This window comes from Globicephala melas, chromosome 10, assembly GCF_963455315.2.
Source record: "Globicephala melas chromosome 10, mGloMel1.2, whole genome shotgun sequence".
Classification (NCBI taxonomy): Eukaryota; Metazoa; Chordata; class Mammalia; order Artiodactyla; family Delphinidae; genus Globicephala; species Globicephala melas.
This window is the reverse complement of record NC_083323.1, coordinates 24,352,514-24,373,073: the sequence shown is the minus strand read 5'-3', so window position 1 is coordinate 24,373,073 and position 20,560 is coordinate 24,352,514. Positions and strand designations below refer to the sequence as shown.

Below are 20,560 nucleotides of genomic sequence, written 5' to 3'. Positions count from 1 at the left end.
ATGGTGACTCATGTGCATTAGCACAAATAATTAAACCTCAATAAAAGGGGTTTATTGTAAGGTTACTACAGGTACACTCATGTACCTTTAAGGAGAGAAACAATATATTGCCAGGTCTCTTGAGGGCCAGACCTGGAAAATCAAGAATCAGTGTAATATTCTCCATCTCCCTGGACCAGCATACCTTTACTTTCTTCTCCCTCATCCTGCTACCTCTTTTCTGGACCACCGTGATGGTCAGTCCTAGTTGCACACCAGGATCTCTCACTGCTCACAGTCAATTGGGAATAATTTGTGTGTCAGTTGAAAATCTTGAGAGAGGCTCTGATTTTATCAGCCACAGATAGAAGAGAATGGAGGTCTTCATGTGGTACCCAGAGCTCTTGCAGGAACCATGGATGGAGCAATTTTGAAAAGTTTATGAAGGGGGAAAGTGAACAAAAGTTGGTTGGACCCTATTTATCAACCTTCAAGATAATTTTATTTAAGGTGAAATAGAAAATCAAATATTGTTATAATTTAAAAATTCTTGATCTTCTCATACAGTAGCAAATAAAAGAGAATTTAATGATGAAACTGTATTAGATTTGTTTGAATTTTTATCTATTAATGAAAAAAAGATGCCATGATAGAGGAAGCAATAATTTTACAAATAGTTACTCTTTAGTGTTTAGAAAATATTTCCTTTCTTGAACATAAACCTAATTGTGATAACAATCTCCTTCTTCTTCTCCTTCTTCTTCTTCTTCTTCAGTTTTGCAGACTCCAACTGTTAGCAAAAATATATCTACCAAAGGTCCAGAAAAGCCAAAAAAACCTGGAAGTCCTGATTGTTTTACAGGTAATTAAGTTTTGGATAAATTGTCTTTCCGCATTTTTTAAAGATAGTTTTTATGTTGCCCTTTCGGTGAAATGTTTGTTTGCTTTTACAGAATTAAGTGTAATGAATAAAATAAGGAAGAATAAGCTATCCAAAGCAATTTACCTGATGCAGAAAACCCTTCTAATGTTTGAGAAAGATGCAACCTGTACATCTCTACATAACTTCTTGATGGTAACAATATATCATTTCTTCTTTTAGTCCTGACATGCAACCCCTGTTAAAAATGAATGATTTATTTCTCTTTGCTAAAAATAATGTGTTGCCGTTAACATTAGATTATGAACTTTTAGATTTGCCATGTCTAGTCTTCTCTTTGTGAAGTGCAATAGTTTTAAGCAGGGAACTTAATCTGTATCTCCAGCCCTGAACTCTCCTGAAATGAGAGGTTCTCTCTCTGCAGGGAGACCTTACAGGGGGAGCTAAATAAAATCAGGATTCAAAATGAGGTGAATCGTAGAATGTAAGTGACACTGTGCCAGCATCAATGCATTCCTTACTATGGAACTAAAATACTTAAAGTCCATGGGCTAAAGTACCTTCTCCCAGATGGATATTGCTGATTTATGGACCAGTTGCCTTGCTGTTGTTGTCTCTCTCTGACCTGGAAATTGTTCTGTCTTCTTACTTATTCATTGTATGTTGATTTTAGAGTTTAAATTTCTGAGGGGAATCACATTTCTGTTTTATTTTTGCCCCTGTGTATCACAAAAGTTTGACTGTGTTGGCTGAATGAATGGCATATGATGAGGTAGAGAATACAAGTAGCTTGTCTGACAAGGGAAAGAAAAGAGTAAGTCAAAGCTAGGGGAAGGATACAGAGTTTAAGAAGAGTTCGACATATAGTGGGGGTCCTCTAATAGAATAGGGAAGGGGATGAGATTGAAAGCACATGTAAAGTGGTTCATCTTCAGTGGAGGGTGGGCTGCAGAGCAGACACCTCATCCTCCAATATAAAAGGGAAGGAGGAACAGACAGATGTAGATTTCAATAAGTCCATTGGTGTGGAGGCAGGGAGTTGAGTGGATGCCTTCTTATCTCAATCATGTGTAAAATAGGAGGCAAGGGAATCTGCCATGGAGAGTGAGGGTGAATAGTTGGACTGGGGAGAGAGAAGGTGATTGGAGAGTGGAGAGGAATGGATGAGGGAGCTGACTCTAAGTTAAAGGACTGGTCAGCATCCTGAAGTTCTGGCTGAGGTTGAAGACCATGGATTTTCAGGTGGCCTCATCTGCATGCTGGTATGATATTATCCTGGTGTGGTACTCTTAGTAGCTGTGACAGTAGAATATTTGTGACAGTAGAGATTTGTACTGGACTGGATTTTTAATAAAAGTACGAAAGTATAGGTTAAAAGTTCATAATGAAAAATGGGTGTAGATTGAGTAGGGAAGGAAGTAACACCATCAAGACTTTTAAAGACTTGGTAGACTATGGAGATATCAAGAGATTGGGCATCTCTATGAGATCAGGGACCAGAAAATCAGAATCTGAGAGAGCTAGAAGGATAGGTGTTGGAAGTTAGAAAGTATTGGGTTGACCAAAAAATTCATTCCGGATTATCCGTAAGATGTTATGGAAAAACCTGAACCAAGTTTTTGGCCAATGCAATAGAATATTGGAGTTTTAGATTTCTGGTATGTAGTACTTCCTGATCATAAGTCCATCACTTCATTCATCCAACATATGTTTTTGAGTGCCTATGATCCATTCAGCAAATGTTTTATTGCAAGTTGACTATGTGCCTGGTATTATGCTGAGTACAAGGGATAAAAACAAACAAAAATCTTTTCTTTATTCAACCAGTATTGATGGATTGCCTGCTCTTTGTGGTCTCTGTCTTCAAGATAAATCCAGTCTATGGGAACATAGACGTGTAAGTAGGTGATTATGAGTCATTGTCATAGGTGCTCTAATTGCAAGAGTGCCAGGGGAATTCAGGAAGCGAATACCTGACCCAACAGTGGGGAATATTTGAAGAAACATCCAGAAAAAGTGACATGAAGTTGAATACTGAAAGACAGACAGGAGTACCCAGGGAAAGAGAAAGACAAAAGTGGAAAGGACATGCAAGGCAGAGAGAACAACCTGTGCAAAGGTCCTGAGGCTAGAAGGGTCATAGAGTGCTTGTGGTCCTGAGGTCATTCAGTGTAACAGAAGCTTCGATGCAATGGCAAAGGGGAGGGAAGTGTTTGGAGAGGATGGTAAGAGGTGAGACCAGAGAGAAAGTAGAGTCTAGCTCGTAAGAAGTCTAAGGATTCTGCATAAACAGATGCTATCAGTGTTCAAGGTGGGGAAGTCTGTCCTGGCAGTATTAGGGGAGAGCCTCATTACAGTAGAATTTCCAGCATCTGAATGAAGGAATTTGATGATGGTATTGGATAGTCTCAGCTGACCAGGCCAAATGGTGTCTGATCTCTGCTGGAAGACTCCTGGGGTTCAGATCCATTTTCTCAGCAGATGCTTCTGCAGCCGCTCGCTACTGCCTAGTGGTTGGAGGACATTAGTACTTCAGTCCTATTTCCATGGCAAGTAAAACTTATCTTTCTTTTAGAACTGTTTGTCTCAGGACTCATCTCATGGCCTCTCACAGTCCAGAGAGAGTAAAGCCTCTGGGATTTTCCCTTTTGGTTTATTATGATGCAATCTTGTCTTTATATTATCATAATATGCCCATTGCCCTGTTAGGTCTCTGTCTTTCTACCACTGTGACTGGGAACACACGGGAGATGTGAGAGGTCTGAAGTTTTCATGTTCTCCTTGTGTATCTTTTCCTTCTATTTCTTAAGTGAAACTATTTTAAGAAAAATTATAATATCCTCTTAGACTCATGAGAGGCATTTAGAAGCTCTACTTTTTACGAGGAGCCCTCCATAAGAATTGTCACCAGCTGGGAAATGTTGAATATTTATTTAGAAGTCCCGAAATCTTCTATAGCCACCTCTGCTCCTCTGTGGCAGTTTTTCATCCTGGTGTTAAAGCTTAATGATCAGTCCTCAGGGTACTCTCATAAACAACGATGTTACGGCTCAAATAATTGCCAAAGTTTCTTTCCTTAAAGACGACAAATAAATTTCATTCCCTTGGCAATCATTTTCTTTTGGGCTATATTACAGCATGCTTTACATTATCACGGTCTGGTAATAAAATTATCCACAAATCAGTATTTGATGTGTCACCTGATACCATAAAAAAGATTTGAAAAGCCTGGGTCTTTGCAGAACCCTTAAATAATTCATACCCTGTTTTAGTTTTTCAGAAGTTTCCCGACCTTGTGGAGATGGATACTCTCATCAGGTGTCTGTTTTATTCCAAGTCCATTAAAGGTGGACTAGCTTGTTGCCATGGATGGAGGGACAAACCTTTGATAAGAACCCGTTAGCCTTCCAAAAGAGATGGCTGGCTTTTTTTCTTGATTGTGGGGCTTTATTTTTCTCGGTTTCCTGTCTCGGTTATTTGACTTCTGGAAGTGCATATTGGCATTTTACACATTATACCTCAGATTGATTTTAATGGATTGCACCTGGAACCAGCCTGCGATGTCCCTGATTTTCTACTTCCGATAAATAGAAGAGTCAGCATATGGCTTATGATCACCACTCCTAGTTCGCTTCAGAGTCCAGCAGCCCAACCTTCAGCGTCTTTGTGGAGCAATTCCTCACTGGGAAGAGGCAGGAATACTCCTCAATCCAAGTGCTGAGGGTACCGGGGCAGGGGTGTATACTGTTGTTTTCTGTCCAGCATTTATTTCCCTCTTCCAAACATCACCTTTGGAGGAATTTCTTCTTCCCCACTAGAAGAAATCAGGTAGGACTTTTCAGGGCCTCTCTTCTCTGCCAGCCAAGAGGAGGACTGGTGATGCAAGCTAGGCTGATTGGTTGCTCCCTTCTTGGAATCTGAATCTTGAACAGAGGGATAAAAAGACAAAAAGTAGTTGGCATTCATTCATTCCAGTGCCTGTGTCCTGATTAGACTATGTTAGTTGTGTTCTGTAGACCCTCTTGCCTCTCTGGACCTGCTGTGTTCCAAGCCTCATGTTGCTGTTGCTTCTGTTGCAAAGAGCCCTAACTGATGCATCTAGTGTTCCCCTAGGACTATATGTTGAAACTTAAATCAATAATTAACATGATTTTAGCAGTTCTGAAATCCAGTCATAATGCTTCAACTCTAAGCAAAGGAGCATTATAGATTAGCAGATTATTTTTTATAATCAACACAGAATCCACTTTTATGGTCCTAATTTGAAACCAGAACTCATGAAGAAGCCCAGGCCACTAGAAGTTCTAATCACTCCTGGCTCTAATACTTCCTGAATTTACATCTTGATGGCCCCTAAATACCATTGTATTAACTATGTTAGCAGTAACTGGATTACCAAGTGAAGTGATTTTTCCTATTTTATAACATTTTAGTCAAATTAATTCTATTTGCTTTTTTTAGGAAAAATATATGTAAGCCAATATTCTTCAGAGATCTTCTCAGTTCTTTTTAATTGTTCATGCTGAAGTCTTCCTCATAAAGAGTAAAACCCTTTTTGATTCTAACCCCCCTCTTTTGAGGTCATGTTTTGACCCGCAGTCTTCAAACTACTGACAGAGATTTTAGAATATTTACATTTTAGGATTTTTTTCTTTTAAATATTTTGACGTTATTGCATAGAAAACTTCATCTCTGGTTGCCTCTCCATGCTTCTTTTTAACTTCACTTTGTATTAAGACAAGAAATCATAATGGTTAGGAGTATAAGGCTCTTGGATTAGAGTTTTGGTACTGCCGCTGACTAGCTGTATGACCAAGGTCAAATTACCCATGCTCTGTTAAATTTTAATTTCTTCATCTGTAAAATGGGTGTTTTGGGGAAGATTCAATGAAATGATGCCTATAAAATGCTTAGCATTTGACATAGAATAAGCAGTCAATAAATGTTAGCCATTATTATTACTACTATTTTATCTTCTAATTTAAGCACTGTGGAATATTCTTTTTGTCATATCAGTATGATTTTTGATGCTTTAGATGTATTTTTCTCTATCAAACTACACATTTCTTTCTGTCTTTTCTCTTAGATCTTATAAAGCGTATATTTTATTCTCAGCAATATTCTTTGCCAGGATTCTTGGATATGACAACCTACTTTTCATCTTCTTCTGAAATATACATAATATTGTTGAGAACCCAGAATATACCTCAGGAGATCTACTAGATGAGTAATAAATATGGTACTTTATCATTCCAGTCTTGTGATAGTTGTTTAGGTGTGTCCTAATCACGGCCTTCCAGATTGCATTACATCTTTCTGCAAGTGTTTTGCTGCACTGTGGATGTTAAGTCGTTTTCAAATGTATTTAATGTCAATCTGTCATCATAAGCCTTGAGTAACTTGTAAAAAGAGGCAGGTCACACATTCTCTAGTGGGAACCATAGGCAGAGAGATTTGCATTCAGACAATAGTACTTTGGACTTCAGTACTATTGTTTTGTGGCAATAAAACAATATGTTTTTTTAATTGAAGTGTAGTTGCTTACAATATTATATGTTACAGGTGTACAATATAGTGATTCACAACTTTGAAAGGTTATACTCCATTTATAGTTATTATAAAGTATTGGCTTTATTCCCTGTGTTGTACAATATATCCTTATAGCTTACTTTATTTTATTTTAATTAAAAAATATTTTATTGGAGTATAGTTGACTTACAATGTTATGTTAGTTTCAGGTGTACAGCAAAGTGAATCAGTTATTCATATACATATATCTACTCTTTTTTAGATTCTTTTCCCATATAGGTCATCACAGAGTATTAAGTAGAGTTCCCCGTGCTATACAGTAGGTCCTTATTAGTTACCTATTTTATATATAGTAGTGTGTATATGTTAATCCCAATCTCCCAATTTATCCCTCCCCCCACTTTCCCCCCTGGTAACCGTAAGTTTGTTTTCTATATCTGTGACTCTATTTCTGTTTTCTAGATCAGTTGATTTGTACCCTTGTTTTTAGATTCCACATATAAGGGATATCACATGATATTTGCCTTTCTCTATCTGACTTACTTCACTCAGTACGACAATATCTGGGTCCATCCATGTTGCTGCAAATGGCATTATTTCATTCTTTTTTATGGCTGAGTAAATTCCATTGTATATATGTACCACATCTTCTTTATCCATTCTTCTGTCAGTGGACATTTAAGTTGCTTCCATGTCTGGCGATTGTAAATAGTGCTGCAACGAACATCAGGGTGCATGTGTCTTTTTGAATTATGGTTTTCTGCAGATATACACCCAGGAGTGGGATTACTGGATCATATGGTAAGCAACTGACCAAGGATTAATCTCCAAAGTATACAAGCAGCTCATGCAGCTCAATATCAAAAAAACAAACAACCAATCCAAAAATGGGCAGAAGATCTAAATAGACATTTCTCCAAAGTAGACATACAGATTGCCAACAAACACATGAAAAGATGCTCAACATCACTAATCATTAGAGAAATGCAAATCAAAACCACAATGAGGTATCGCCTCACATCAGTCAGAATGGCCATCATCAAAAAATCTACAAACAGTAAATGCTGGAGAGGGTGTGGAGAAAAGGGAACCCTCCTGCACTGTTGATGGGAATGTAAATTGATACAGCCACTATGGAGAACAGTATTGAGGTTCCTTAAAACACTAGAAATAGAACTACCATATGACCCAGCAATCCCACTACTGGGCATATACCCTGAGAAAACCATAATTCAAAAAGAGTCATGTACCACAATGTTCATTGCAGCTCTATTTACAATAGCCAGGACATGGAAACAACCTAAATGTCCATCAGCAGATGAATGGATAAAGAAGATGTGGTACATATATACAATGGAATATTACTCAGCCATAAAAAGAAATGAAATTATTTGTAGTGAGGTAGATGGACCTAGAGACTGTCATACAGAGTGAAGTAAGTCAGAAGGAGAAAAACAAGTACCATATGCTAACGCACATATATGGAATCTAAAAAACCGGTACCAGTGAACCTAGGGGCAGGACAGGAATAAAGACACAGACGTAGAGAATGGATTTGAGGACATGGGGAGGGGGGAGGGTAAGCTGTGACGAAGTGAGAGGGTAGCATTGACATATATGCACTGCCAAGTGTAAAACAGATAGCTAGTGGGAAGCTGCTGCATAGCACAGGGAGATCAGCTCTATGCTTGAGAGGTAGGATAGGGAGGGTGGGAGGGAAGCTCAAGAGGGAGGGGATATGGGGATATACGTATACATATAACTGATTTACTTTGCTACACAGCAGAAATTAATATAACATTGTAAAGCAATTATACTCCAATAAAGATATAAAAGAAACAAAACAACATGTTTTGTTAGACATATTAGGCAACATGTTGGCCATGGATAGGCAAGTCACATCCATATCGATAATACTTTCTCTTTCACAATTAAGTAGAGCTGGTTTCATGCAAATTTTTCTATCTTGATTTTTTGCGTCTTCTTTTCTGGGATATTTCCTCCTTGTACTTGAGGAACCCCCTTTAAAAAACCCCTAATCACTTTCTTTTCTTTAATTGAGGTATAATAGACAACATTGTATTAGTTTCAGGTGTACAACATCACAATTCCATTTTTATATATATTGCTAAATGGTCACCACAAGTCTTGTTAACTTATGTTACTATGTATTAATAATATATTATTAACTTATATAATTGTCGCCATACAGTTAACACATTTTTTCTTGCGATGAGAACTTTTAAGATCTACACTTTTAGCAACTTTCACATATGCAATACAGCATTAACTATATTCACCATGCTGTGCGTTATATCCCCGTGACTTATTTATTTTATAACTGGGAGTTTGTACCTTTTGACCCCCTTCACCCATTTTTGCCCACCCCCAACTCCCTACCTTTGGCAAACACCAATCTGTTCTCTGCATCTGTGAGCTTGGTTTTTGTTTTTGTTTTTTTGTTGGATTCCACATATACGTGAGATCATATGGTGTTTATCTTTCTCTGTCTAGCTTCTTTCACTTATCATAATGCCCTCAAGGTCCATCCATGTTGTTGCAAATGGCAAGATTTCTTTTTTTTTAATGGCTGAATAAAATTCCGTTATTTATCCATCCATCTCACATTTTCTCTATCCATTACTCCAGTGGTGCACATTTAGGTTATAAATGATGTTGCAGTGAACATGGGAGTGCATATATCTTTTTGAATTAGTATATCAATCACTTTCTTATAAGTGGAATTTTATTAGCAGCTCAATGATTTACCTCGCTAAGTTAGGATTTTTTTTTTCTTTTTTCTTTTTTTTTTTTTTTTGCGGTACGCGGACCCCTCACTGCTGTGGCCTCTCCCATTGTGGAGCACAGGCTCCGGACGCGCAGGCTCAGCGGCCATGGCTCACGGGCCCAGCCGCTCCGCGGCATGTGGGATCTTCCCGGACCGGGGCACGAACCTGTGTCCCTTGCATCAGCAGGCGGACTCTCAACCACTGCACCACCAGGGAAGCCTGCTAAGTTAGGATTTTAATTTCTAACTAGCATTAGGTCTACCTTGAGTTCTATTAGATAATTTATCTGATTTACCTAAATCAAGGACTCTGTCTGAGACTTTTCTCTTGTTACCTTTCACTTAAAACTTTAATACGTTGATCTATCTTTCTGTTTTTGTGCCAGGGAGGGTGGGAGGGAGGGAGACGCAAGAGGGAAGAGATATGGGAACATATGTATATGTATAATTGATTGACTTTGTTGTAAAGCAGAAACTAACACACTTTTCTATTGTCTTTACGGTCTCTATTTCCCCTCTGATCTTTGATGTTCCTTCTACTAACTTTGGACTTAGGTTTTTTGTTCTTCTTATTCCTTGAGGTGTGAAGTTAGATTGTTTATTTGATATCTTTCTTTGTTCTTAAGGTAGGCATTTTCGCTAAAATCTTCCCTCTTAGAACTACTTTTGCTGCATCTTATAAATTTTAGTATGTTGTGTTTTCATTTTCATTAGTCTTATGATACTTTTTGACTTCTCTTTCCATTTCTTTTTTTTTAAATTAATAATGACTATTAAAAACTGTTCAGGGCTTCCCTGGTGGCGCAGTGGTTGAGAGGCCGCCTGCCGATGCAGGGGACGCGGGTTCGTGCCCCGGTCCGGGAAGATCCCACATGCCGCGGAGCGGCTGGGCCCGTGAGCCATGGCCGCTGAGCCTGCGCGTCCGGAGCCTGTGCTCCGCAACGGGAGAGGCCACAACAGTGAGAGGCCCGTGTACCGCCAAAAAAAAAAAAAAAAAAAAAACTGTTCGAATATCTTTTTGGCCATTGAAACTGTAATCATATTTTTCTCATTTGATTTATGGATAAATTAAATTATATCCTTAGACTTCCTAATATTAAATCATCCTTTTATTCCTGAGAGAGAGACAATATAATTACAGTACATTATTCCTTTAATATATTGTTAGATCAATGTATTAGTATTTTATTTAGGACGTTTACATTTATATTTGTAAGGAGATTGCTCTATGTTTTTAAGTGCAGTCATTTTTTCAGGTTTTGTTATCAAAGCTATAATAATTTTAGAATATTCTCTGAGGAGCTTTCTCTGTAGTTAGAAATTTAAAAAATGGCATAGGAATTAATCAGTTCATTGATATTCAAAATATTTTAAAAAATAATATCAGTTGAGACTGACGCTTGTGGGAAAGTCTTTTTGGATATCGTTTTTGGATATCTTTCCCAGTTTCTTTCATCATTATTCCTGTGTTCAGGTTTTTCTTCTTGAGTCAGTCACTGGCCATTTGTGTATCTTCTTTGGAGAAATGTCTATTCAAACCCCTTGTTCATTTTTTGATGGCGTTGTCTTTTCATTATTGATTTGTAACGGTTCTTAATATATTCTGAATACACGTCCTTTATCAGATATATGATTTGCAAATATTTTGTCCCATTCTGTCAGTTGTCTTTATTTTTTTGATGGTATCATTTGAAGTTTTAAATTTTGAAGAATTTCAGTTTACCTACTTTTTCTTTTGGTGTGCTTTTGGTGTCATATCCAAGAAACCATTGTTTAACTCAAGGATGTGAAGAAATTTACTCCTATATTTTGTTCTAAGAATTTTATAATTTTAGCTCTTATATTTGGTTCTATGATTCATTTTGAGTTAACTATTTGTATATAATGTGATGTATGGGTCTCACTTCCTTCTTTTGCTGGTGGATGTCTAATTGTCCCAGCGCAGTTTTTTGGAAAGGCTATTCTATTTTCTATCATTCAATTTTTTTTTTTACATCTTTATTGGAGTATAATTGCTTTACAGTGGTGTGTTAGTTTCTGCTTTATAACAAAGCGAATCAGTTATACATATACATATGTTCCCATATCTCTTCCCTCTTGCATCTCCCTCCCTCCCACCCTCTATCCCACCCCTCTAGATGGTCACAAATACCTGAGCTGACCTCCCTGTGCTATGCGGCTGCTTCCCACTAGCTATCTATTTTACGTTTGGTAGTGTATATATGTCCGTGCCACCCTCTCGCTTTGTCACAGCTTACCCTTCCCTCTCCCCATATCCTCAAGTCCATTCTCTAGTAGGTCTGTGTCTTTATTCCTGTCTTACCCCTAGGTTCTTCATGACTTTTTTTTTCTTAAATTCCATATATATGTGTTAGCATACGGTATTTGTCTTTCTCTTTCTGACTTACTTCACTCTGTATGACAGACTCTGGGTCCATCCACCTCACTACAAATAGCTCAATTTAATTTCTTTTTATGGCTGAGTAATATTCCATTGTATATATGTGCCACATCTTCTTTATCCATTCATCCGATGATGGACACTTAGGTTGTTTCCATCTCCGGGCTACTGTAAACAGAGCTGCAATGAACATTTTGGTACATGACTCTTTGAATTATGGCTTTCTCAGGGTATATGCCCAGTAATGGGATTGCTGGGTCATATGGTAGTTCTATTTGTAGTTTTTTAAGGAACCTCCATACTGTTCTCCATAGTGGTTGTACCAATTTCACTTTCAGATTTTTCATCACTAGTGTATAGGAATGCCAGAGATTTCTGTGCATTAATTTTGTATCCTGCTGCTTTACCAAATTCATTGATTAGCTCTAGTAGTTTTCTGGTAGCATCTTTAGGATTCTCTATGTATTGTATCATGTCATCTGCAGACAGTGACAGCTTTACTGCTTCTTTTCCGATTTGGATTCCTTTAATTTCCTTTTCTTCTCTGATTGCTGTGGCTAAAACTTCCAAAACTATGTTGAATACGAGTGGTGAGAGTGGGCAACCTTGTCTTGTTCCTGATCTTAGTGGAAATGCTTTCAGTTTTTCACCATTGAGGATGATGTTGGCTGTGGGTTTGTCATATATGGCCTTTATTATGGTGAGGAAAGTTCCCTCTATGCCTACTTTCTGCAGGGTTTTTATCATAAATGGGTGTTGAATTTTGTCAAAAGCGTTCTCTGCTTCTATTGAGATGATCATATGGTTTTTCCCCTTCAATTTGTTAATATGGTGTATCACGTTGATTGATTTGCGAATATTGAAGAATCCTTGCATTCCTGGAATAAACCCCACTTGATCATGGTGTATGATCCGTTTAATGTGCTGTTGGATTCTGTTTGCTAGTATTTTGTTGAGGATTTTTGCATCTATGTTCATCAGTGATATTGGCCTGTAGTTTTCTTTCTTTGTGACATCCTTGTCTGGTTTTGGTATCAGGGTGATGGTGGCCTTGTAGAATGAGTTTGGGAGTGTTCCTCCCTCTGCAATTTTTTGGAAGAGTTTGAGAGGGATGGGTGTTAGCTCTTCTCTAAATGTTTGATAGAATTCGCCTGTGAAGCCATCTGGTCCTGGGCTTTTGTTTGTTGGAAGATTTTTAATCACAGTTTCAATTTCAGTGCTTGTGATTGGTCTGTTCATATTTTCTATTTCTTCCTGATTCAGTCTTGGCAGGTTGTGCATTTCTAAGAATTTGTCCATTTCTTCCAGGTTGTCCATTTTATTGGCATAGAGTTGCTTGTAGTAATCTCTCATGATCTTTTGTATTTCTGCAGTGTCAGTTGTTACTTCTCCTTTTTCATTTCTAATTCTATTGATTTGAGTCTTCTCTCTTTTTTTCTTGATGAGTCTGGCTAATGGTTTATCCATTTTGTTTATCTTCTCAAAGAACCAGCTTTTAGTTTTATTGATCTTTGCTACTATTTCCTCCATTTCTTTTTCATTTATTTCTGACCTGATTTTTATGATTTCTTGCCCTCTGCTAACTTTGGGGTTTTTTGTTCTTCTTTCTCTAATTGCTTTAGGTGCAAGGTTAGGTTGTTTATTCGAGATGTTTCCTGTTTCTTAAGGTAGGATTGTATTGCTATAAAATTCCCTCTTAGAACTGCTTTTGCTGAATCCCATAGGTTTTGGGTCGTCGTGTCTCCATTGTCATTTGTTTCTAGGTATTTTTTTATTTCCTCTTTGATTTCTTCAGTGATCACTTCGTTATTAAGTAGTGTATTGTTTAGCCTCCATGTGTTTGTATTTTTTACAGGTCTTTTTCTGTAATTGATATCTAGTCTCATAGCACTGTGGTCGGAAAAGATACTTGATACAATTTCAATTTTCTTAAATTTACCAAGGCTTGATTTGTGACCCAAGATATGATCTATCCTGGAGAATGTTCCGTGAGCACTTGAGAAAAATGTGTATTTTGTTGTTTTTGGATGGAATGTCCTATAAATATCAATTAAGTCCATCTTGTTTAATGTATCATTTAAAGCTTGTGTTTCCTTATTTATTTTCATTTTGGATGATCTGTCCATGGGTGAAAGTGGGGTGTTAAAGTCCCCTACTATGAATGTGTTACTGTCGATTTCCCCTTTTATGGCTGTTAGTATTTACCTTATGTACTGAGGTGCTCCTATGTTGGGTGCATATTTACAATTGTTGCATCTTCTTCTTGGATCGATCCCTTGATCATTATGTAGTGTCCTTCTTTGCCTCTTCTAATAGTCTTTATTTTAAGGTCTATTTTGTCTGATATGAGAATTGCTACTCCAGCTTTCTTTTGGTTTCCATTTGCATGGAATATCTTTTTCCATCCCCTTACTTTCAGTCTGTATGTATCTCTAGGTCTGAAGTGGGTGTCTTGCAGACGGCATATATATGGGTCTTGATTTTGTATCTATTCAGCCAATCTGTGTCTTTTGGTGGGAGCATTTAGTCCATTTACATTTAAGGTAATTATCGATATGTATGTTCCTATTCCCATTTTCTTAATTGTTTTGGGTTCGTTATTGTAGGTCTTTTCCTTCTCTTTTGTTTCTTGCCTAGAGAAGTTCCTTTAGCATTTGTTGTAAAGCTGGTTTGGTGGTTCTGAACTCTCTCAGCTTTTGCTTGTCTGTAAAGGTTTTAATTTTTCCATCAAATCTCAATGAGATCCTTGCTGGGTAGAGTAATCTTGGTTGCAGGTTTTCCTCCTTCATCACTTTAAATATGTCCTGCCAGTCCCTTCTGGCTTGCAGAGTTTCTGCTGAAAGATCAACTGTTAACCTTATGGGGATTCCCTTGTGTGTTATTTGTTGTTTTTCCCTTGCTGCTTTTAATATGTTTTCTTTGTATTTAATTTTTGACAGTTTGATTAATATGTGTCTTGGCGTATTTCTCCTTGGACTTATCCTGTATGGGACTCTCTGTGCTTCCTGGACTTGATTAACTATTTCCTTTCCCATATTAGGGAAGTTTTCAACTATAATCTCTTCAAATATTTTCTCAGTCCCTTTCTTTTTCTCTTCTTCTTCTGGAACCCCTATAATTCAAATGTTGGTGCGTTTAATGTTTTCCCAGAGGTCTCTGAGACTGTCCTCAGTTCTTTCCATTCATTTTTCTTTATTCTGCTCTGCAGTAGTTATTTCCACTATTTTATCTTCTAGGTCACTTATCCGTTCTTCTGCCTCAGTTATTCTGCTATTGATCCCATCTAGAGTATTTTTAATTTCATTTATTGTGTTGTTCATCGTTGCTTGTTTCATCTTTAGTTCTTCTAGGTCCTTGTTAAATGTTTCTTGCATTTTGTCTATTCTATTTCCAAGATTTTGGATCATCTTTACTATCATTATTCTGAATTCTTTTTCAGGTAGACTGCCTATTTCCTCTTCATTTGTTAGGTCTGGTGGGTTTTTATCTTGCTCCTTCATCTGCTGTGTGTTTTTCTGTCTTCTCATTTTGCTTATCTTACTGTGTTTGGGGTCTCCTTTTTGTAGGCTGCAGGTTCGTAGTTCCCGTTGTTTTTGGTGTGTGTCCCCAGTGGCTAAAGTTGGTTCAGTGGGTTGTGTAGGCTTCCTGGTGGAGGGGACTAGTGCCTGTGTTCTGGTGGATGAGGCTGGATCTTGTCTTTCTGGTGGGCAGGTCCACGTCTGGTGGTGTGTTTTGGGGTGTCTGTGGACTTATTATGATTTTAGGCAGCCTCTCTGCTAATGGGTGGGTTTGTGTTCCTGTCTTGCTAGTTGTTTGGCATAGGATGTCCAGCACTGTAGCTTGCTGGTCGTTGAGTGAAGCTGGGTGTTGGTGTTGAGATGGAGATCTCTGGGAGGTTTTCGCTGTTTGGTATTATGTGGAGCTGGGAGGTCTCTTGTGGACCAGTGTCCTGAAGTTGGCTCTCCCACCTCAGAGGCACAGCACTGACTCCTGTCTGCAGCACCAAGAGCCTTTCATCCACACGGCTCAGAATAAAAGGGAGAAAAAGTAGAAAGAAAGAAAGAGAGAGAAAGAAAGGAGAGAGGGAGGGAGGGGGGAAGGAAGGAAGGAAAGAAAGAAAGAAGATAAAATAAAGTACGATAAAATAGAAAAGTTATTAAAATAAAAAATAATCATTAAGAAAAAAATGTTTTTAAAGAAAAAAAAAATGGACGGATAGAACCCTAGGAGAAATGGTGGAAGCAAAGCTATACAGACAAAATCTCACACAGAAGCATACACATACACACTCACAAAAAGAGGAAAAGGGGAAAAAATCGTAAATCTTGCTCTCCAAGTCCACCTCCTCAATTTGGGATGATTCGTTGTCTATTCATGTATTCCACAGATGCAGGGTACATCAAGTTGATTGTGGAGCTTTAATCTGCTGCTTCTGAGGCTGCTGGGAGAGATTTCCCTTTCTCTTCTTTGTTCTCACAGCTCCCAGGGGCTCAGCTTTGGATTTGGCCCCGCCTCTGCGTGTAGGTCACGACCTGAGAGCGTCTGTTCTTCGCTCAGACAGGACGGGGTTAAAGGAGCAGCTGCTTCCGGGACTCTGGCTCACTCAGGCCGGCGGTGGGGGGCGGAAGGGAGAGGCACGGAGGGCGGGGCGAGCCTGCGGCGGCAGAGGCCGTCGTGACGTTGCACCAGCCTGAGGCGCCCCGTGTGTTCTCCCGGGGAAGTTGTCCCTGGATCCCGGGACCCTGGCAGTGGCGGGCTGCACAGCCTCCCTGGAAGGGGGTGTGTGGATAGTGACCTGTGCTCGCACACAGGCTTCTTGGTGGCGGCAGCAGCCTTAGCGTCTCATGCCCGTCTCGGGGGCCCGCGCTCTTAGCCGCGGCTCGCGCCCGCCTCTGGAGTTCCTTTAAGCAGCGCTCTTAATCCCCTCACCTCGCGCACCAGGAAACAAAGAGGCAAGAAAAAGTCTCTTGCTGCTTCGGCAGGTCCAGACTTTTCCCTGACTCCCTCCCGGCTAGCCGTGGTGCACTAGCCCCCTGTAGGCTGTGTTCACGCTGCCAACCCCAGCCCGAGCTTCAGTTCCCAGCCCCACCTGCCCCGGTGGGTGAGCAGAGAAGCCTTTTGGCCTGGTGAGTGCCGGTCGGCCCTGATCCTCTGTGCGGTAATCTGTCCGCTATGGCCTCCGCACCCCTGTTGCTGCGCTCTCTCTCCTCCGCGGCTTCGAAGCTTCCCTTCTCCGCCACCCGCAGTCTCCGCCCGCGAAGGGGCTTCCTAGTGTATGGAAACCTTTCCTCCTTCACAGCTCCAGCCCACTGGTGCAGGTCCTGTCCCTATTCTTTTGTCTCTGTTTATTCTTTTTTCTTTTGCCCTACCCAGGTACGTGGGGACTTTCTTGCCTTTTGGGAGGTCTGAGGTCTTCTGCCAGCGTTCAGTAGGTGTTCTGTAGGAGTTGTTCCACGTGTAGATGTATTTCTGGTGTATCTGTGGGGAGGAAGGTGATCTCCGCGTCTTACTCTTCCGTCATCTCCCCCTCGTCTCCCCTCTATCATTCAATTTTAATCTTTACTTGGGTTTTGGCTTTAGTGCTCAGAGTCTTTGCTTTTTAATTTTATGTAAAAGAGGAGTTTAACTCATTTACATATATTATTATTGGTGTTATAGTTAGCCTTACTATATTTATTTTGAAATATTATTTAGATTTTCTGATTTTTACGTTTTTTTGTTTCATGTGATATCACTAAATGTGTAACCTTTTAAAAAGGTGATTGCTTTTCCTTTAGGTTTATAGAATAAGTACTTCTGTATATTTTATTTGTTTTTGCTGATAGTAAGAAACCATCAATAATTTGGTTTTAAATAATTTTATAAACCACATATACCAATAGTCATTACTTGAGAGTCACATTTCAAGTTGCATTGAGTGTAGGTGTATAGTTCATAAGTATCAATGCAGATAATATTGTTAGAAAATTTTTAAGGACAATGAAATATGATTGCAGATATTCAGAGGGTTTGATTTGAAAATGAAATATATTAATGTATGATAATGATAAACATGTTAGACATATAAATATAATGTCATTGCCTTAATAGCTATTTTTTACTTGGCCTTATTTATTAGCTATTTTTTACTTCTGGAAAATCATTTACTACTTGAAATATGTATACCACTGAGCATCAAAAAATACATATATCAAGATAATGTTTAACATCACCAGAATTCTCCAAATACAATGAAGTTCAAGCTCTTGAAATGTGATTTCCTATTTTCACACTTTATTATAGGAAGCATATTCTTTAATTGAGAAGACCGAAGCAGAACAAAGTGTACTGTATTCATATCAGAAATATGTGGAAATTGCCAAAAGAAAGAAAAGCAGAGTACCTCCTCCACCCATCCTGCTAGCCCGAACTCATTGTTCTGTGACATTAAAACCTGCTCCATTTATTTCTGATGTTAAGGTATGTTGTCTATTATGACCTTTACCTCACGGAAAGCAACGTAAAGTGCTTTTATGACTATAATAATGAATACTTTTATTGCTTTTAGGGCTTGAATAATCTTATTGATTAATATAAACACTGAACGCTGGGATTAGTATTCCAGTATCTTTAACTATCTGTAGTTTCTTCATGACCCTTTTTCCTTTATGCTGTTTCCCTTTTGGCTCCTTATAGCTTCACTATAAGAAACTTACTCCTGTATTGCTACACGCAGATATATAGTAAGGAGAAATGAGAGAGAAGCATTTTGAAGTATCTTCCTTACCATGACACAGTCATATGCTGACATCCTAGTGTGCTCAACTTCAAGAAGGTTTCCTTGAGATAGAATCAGGCATTTGAAGGGTATAGAAGTTACTCTGAGAGCCAATGATGAAGATAAGAAAATTTGGGGGTGGTGAATTTAGAGACTCTTCCGAAAGTTCTTCTGTGTAAATGGTGATCCTTTTTTTTTCTTTTCTGGTACGCGGGCCTCTCACCGTTGTGGCCTCGCCCGTTGCAGAGTGCAGGCTCCGGACGCGCAGGCCCAGTGGCCATGGCTCACTGGCCCAGCCGCTCCGCGGCATGTGGGATCTTCCCGGATCCGGGCACGAACCCGTGTCCCCTGCATTGGCGGACTCTCAACCACTGCGCCACCAGGGAAGCCCAATGGGGATTCTTTTAATGCAAACAAATGATAATTCCAACCACATTATAAGTCATAATTCTTTATGTATTTATTGAAGCTCTTTCTCCTAGCCCCAGTGCCTTGGAACTTAGCCTAAATGGGACTGTTATTTGAGATTTAGTTTCCTCATAAGCATTTGGTTCCACCTAATTTATATTTTAAATATTACATTTTCCTCTTTTGGGTGATGAACACATGCTCTTTGGTGTTGTAGAAAAAACAAAGTTGTTTCTTTGTTATTCTTAGGATGTTCTGCTTGAACTTAAATACATCGTCTTGATATAGTGGAAAGGGCATGGGCTTTGAAGTCAGACAAATACAGATTTAAAATTCTAGCTCTACCCCAGCAGTATGACCTTACGAAATCTAAATATACTTTGAGTGTTTTTTTAAAATTTGCTTTTGTTATCTTTTCCATTTGTAAAATGTTTCTTCTGTGAAAATTAAATGAGATATTATAGCATATTCTTGGCATATTAACCGATGTTCTTCCATCCCTTGTATTAAACATATGTAGTAAAGTTAGCTAAAATCAGTTAATGAGGTTATACACTGTGATTATATTATCTGATGATTTTTTTTCATAAATTCTGTCCAATGAGCATTATTGAGTGTCTGCTATCTGTCAAGCTCTATGTGAGGTAACGTATAAAAATAAACACAAATAAAGCATGGTTCCATATTTTGAGACGCTTCAGACTAATGGGAGGTGGACATCAGTGAGAAGTAATACCACCTTCATAATGCCTTATAATTGGAGGAATAGAAGCAACATTCATCCTAACTGCTATAATAAATGCATTATTGCAGTTGCTAATAGTTTTAAAATTCAACTTTGGATTTTGGGGATCTGTTTAAGAATAAGGATCACTGACTTCGGAAATTCAGTACAGAACTAAGACTGGATGATTTGCCAAGAGTTTTCGTTTGTTTTTACTTGAATGTTTTGATTTATTTAACCAGGTTCTTATTTTTTATGTATCTCAAATTAGTGACTAGTTTATTTCATAATGCTTGTTAATAGGAAGGCATAAGCATCCCATACTTGACCTGTACTTGTAAGACTTGTCACTCAGCACATGATGTGAAGTTGATGTATATTATATGTTGGTAAAGTTGTGTGCTCCTGGAGATTATACCTTCTGTTACCCACTCCATAGCACTAGATGGTGCTATGGACTTAAATACCTTTTCTAGTTTGAGATTTCAGCCATCTTTTGTTTTATCAAAACCTCTTGTTAAGGCATTTGTTGCATTAACATCTGTTTTAATGGTTGAAAATGCTAGTGTTACTTGTAAACTTTTATTTCCAAAGCTAGTGGTGGTTTGTCCATGGTGTCGTTTCTCTTACATAGACTCTAAGGACATAGTCTTCTAATAGTTTCACAGACTAAGATGTTTTCATCTGTGGAACACAATAGGAATATAAAGCCTGCTTGTAAAAATGCTTTTAGAGAAAATTTACCCTTCAAATTCTGGATTGTATGTAGAGCTTAACTTGGAGCAATAATGATCTAAGTCAGGGGTCTGCAACCCCCGGGTCACGGACTGGTACCGGTCTGTGGCCTGTTAGGAACCGGGCCACACAGCAGGAGGTGAGAGGCGAGCGAGCGAATCTTCATCTGCCGCTCCCCATCGCTCCCTATTGCTGACATTACCGCCTGTACCATCACCACACCGCCGCCCCCGCCCCGCCCTGGTCTGTGGAAAAATTGTCTTCCACAAAACCAGTCCCTGGTGCCAAAAAGAGGGGGGACCGCTGATCTAAGTCATAAAACACCATCTTTTGCCTTCCCCCTCCCTGCCCCATGGTAC

General features: G+C 38.8%; 1 protein-coding gene across 1 annotated transcript in view; it reads left to right on the top strand.

Annotated features, from left to right (window-relative positions):
* CFAP54 (cilia and flagella associated protein 54) overlaps window positions 1-20,560 on the top strand; it is a 310,172-nt gene that overhangs the window by 64,444 nt on the left and 225,168 nt on the right. Inside the window, exons 18-20 of the mRNA XM_030856338.2 lie at window positions 755-841; window positions 933-1,054; window positions 17,860-18,036. Coding sequence (XP_030712198.2) covers window positions 755-841; window positions 933-1,054; window positions 17,860-18,036 — 386 coding nt within the window. The remainder of the gene's footprint in view (window positions 1-754; window positions 842-932; window positions 1,055-17,859; window positions 18,037-20,560) is intronic.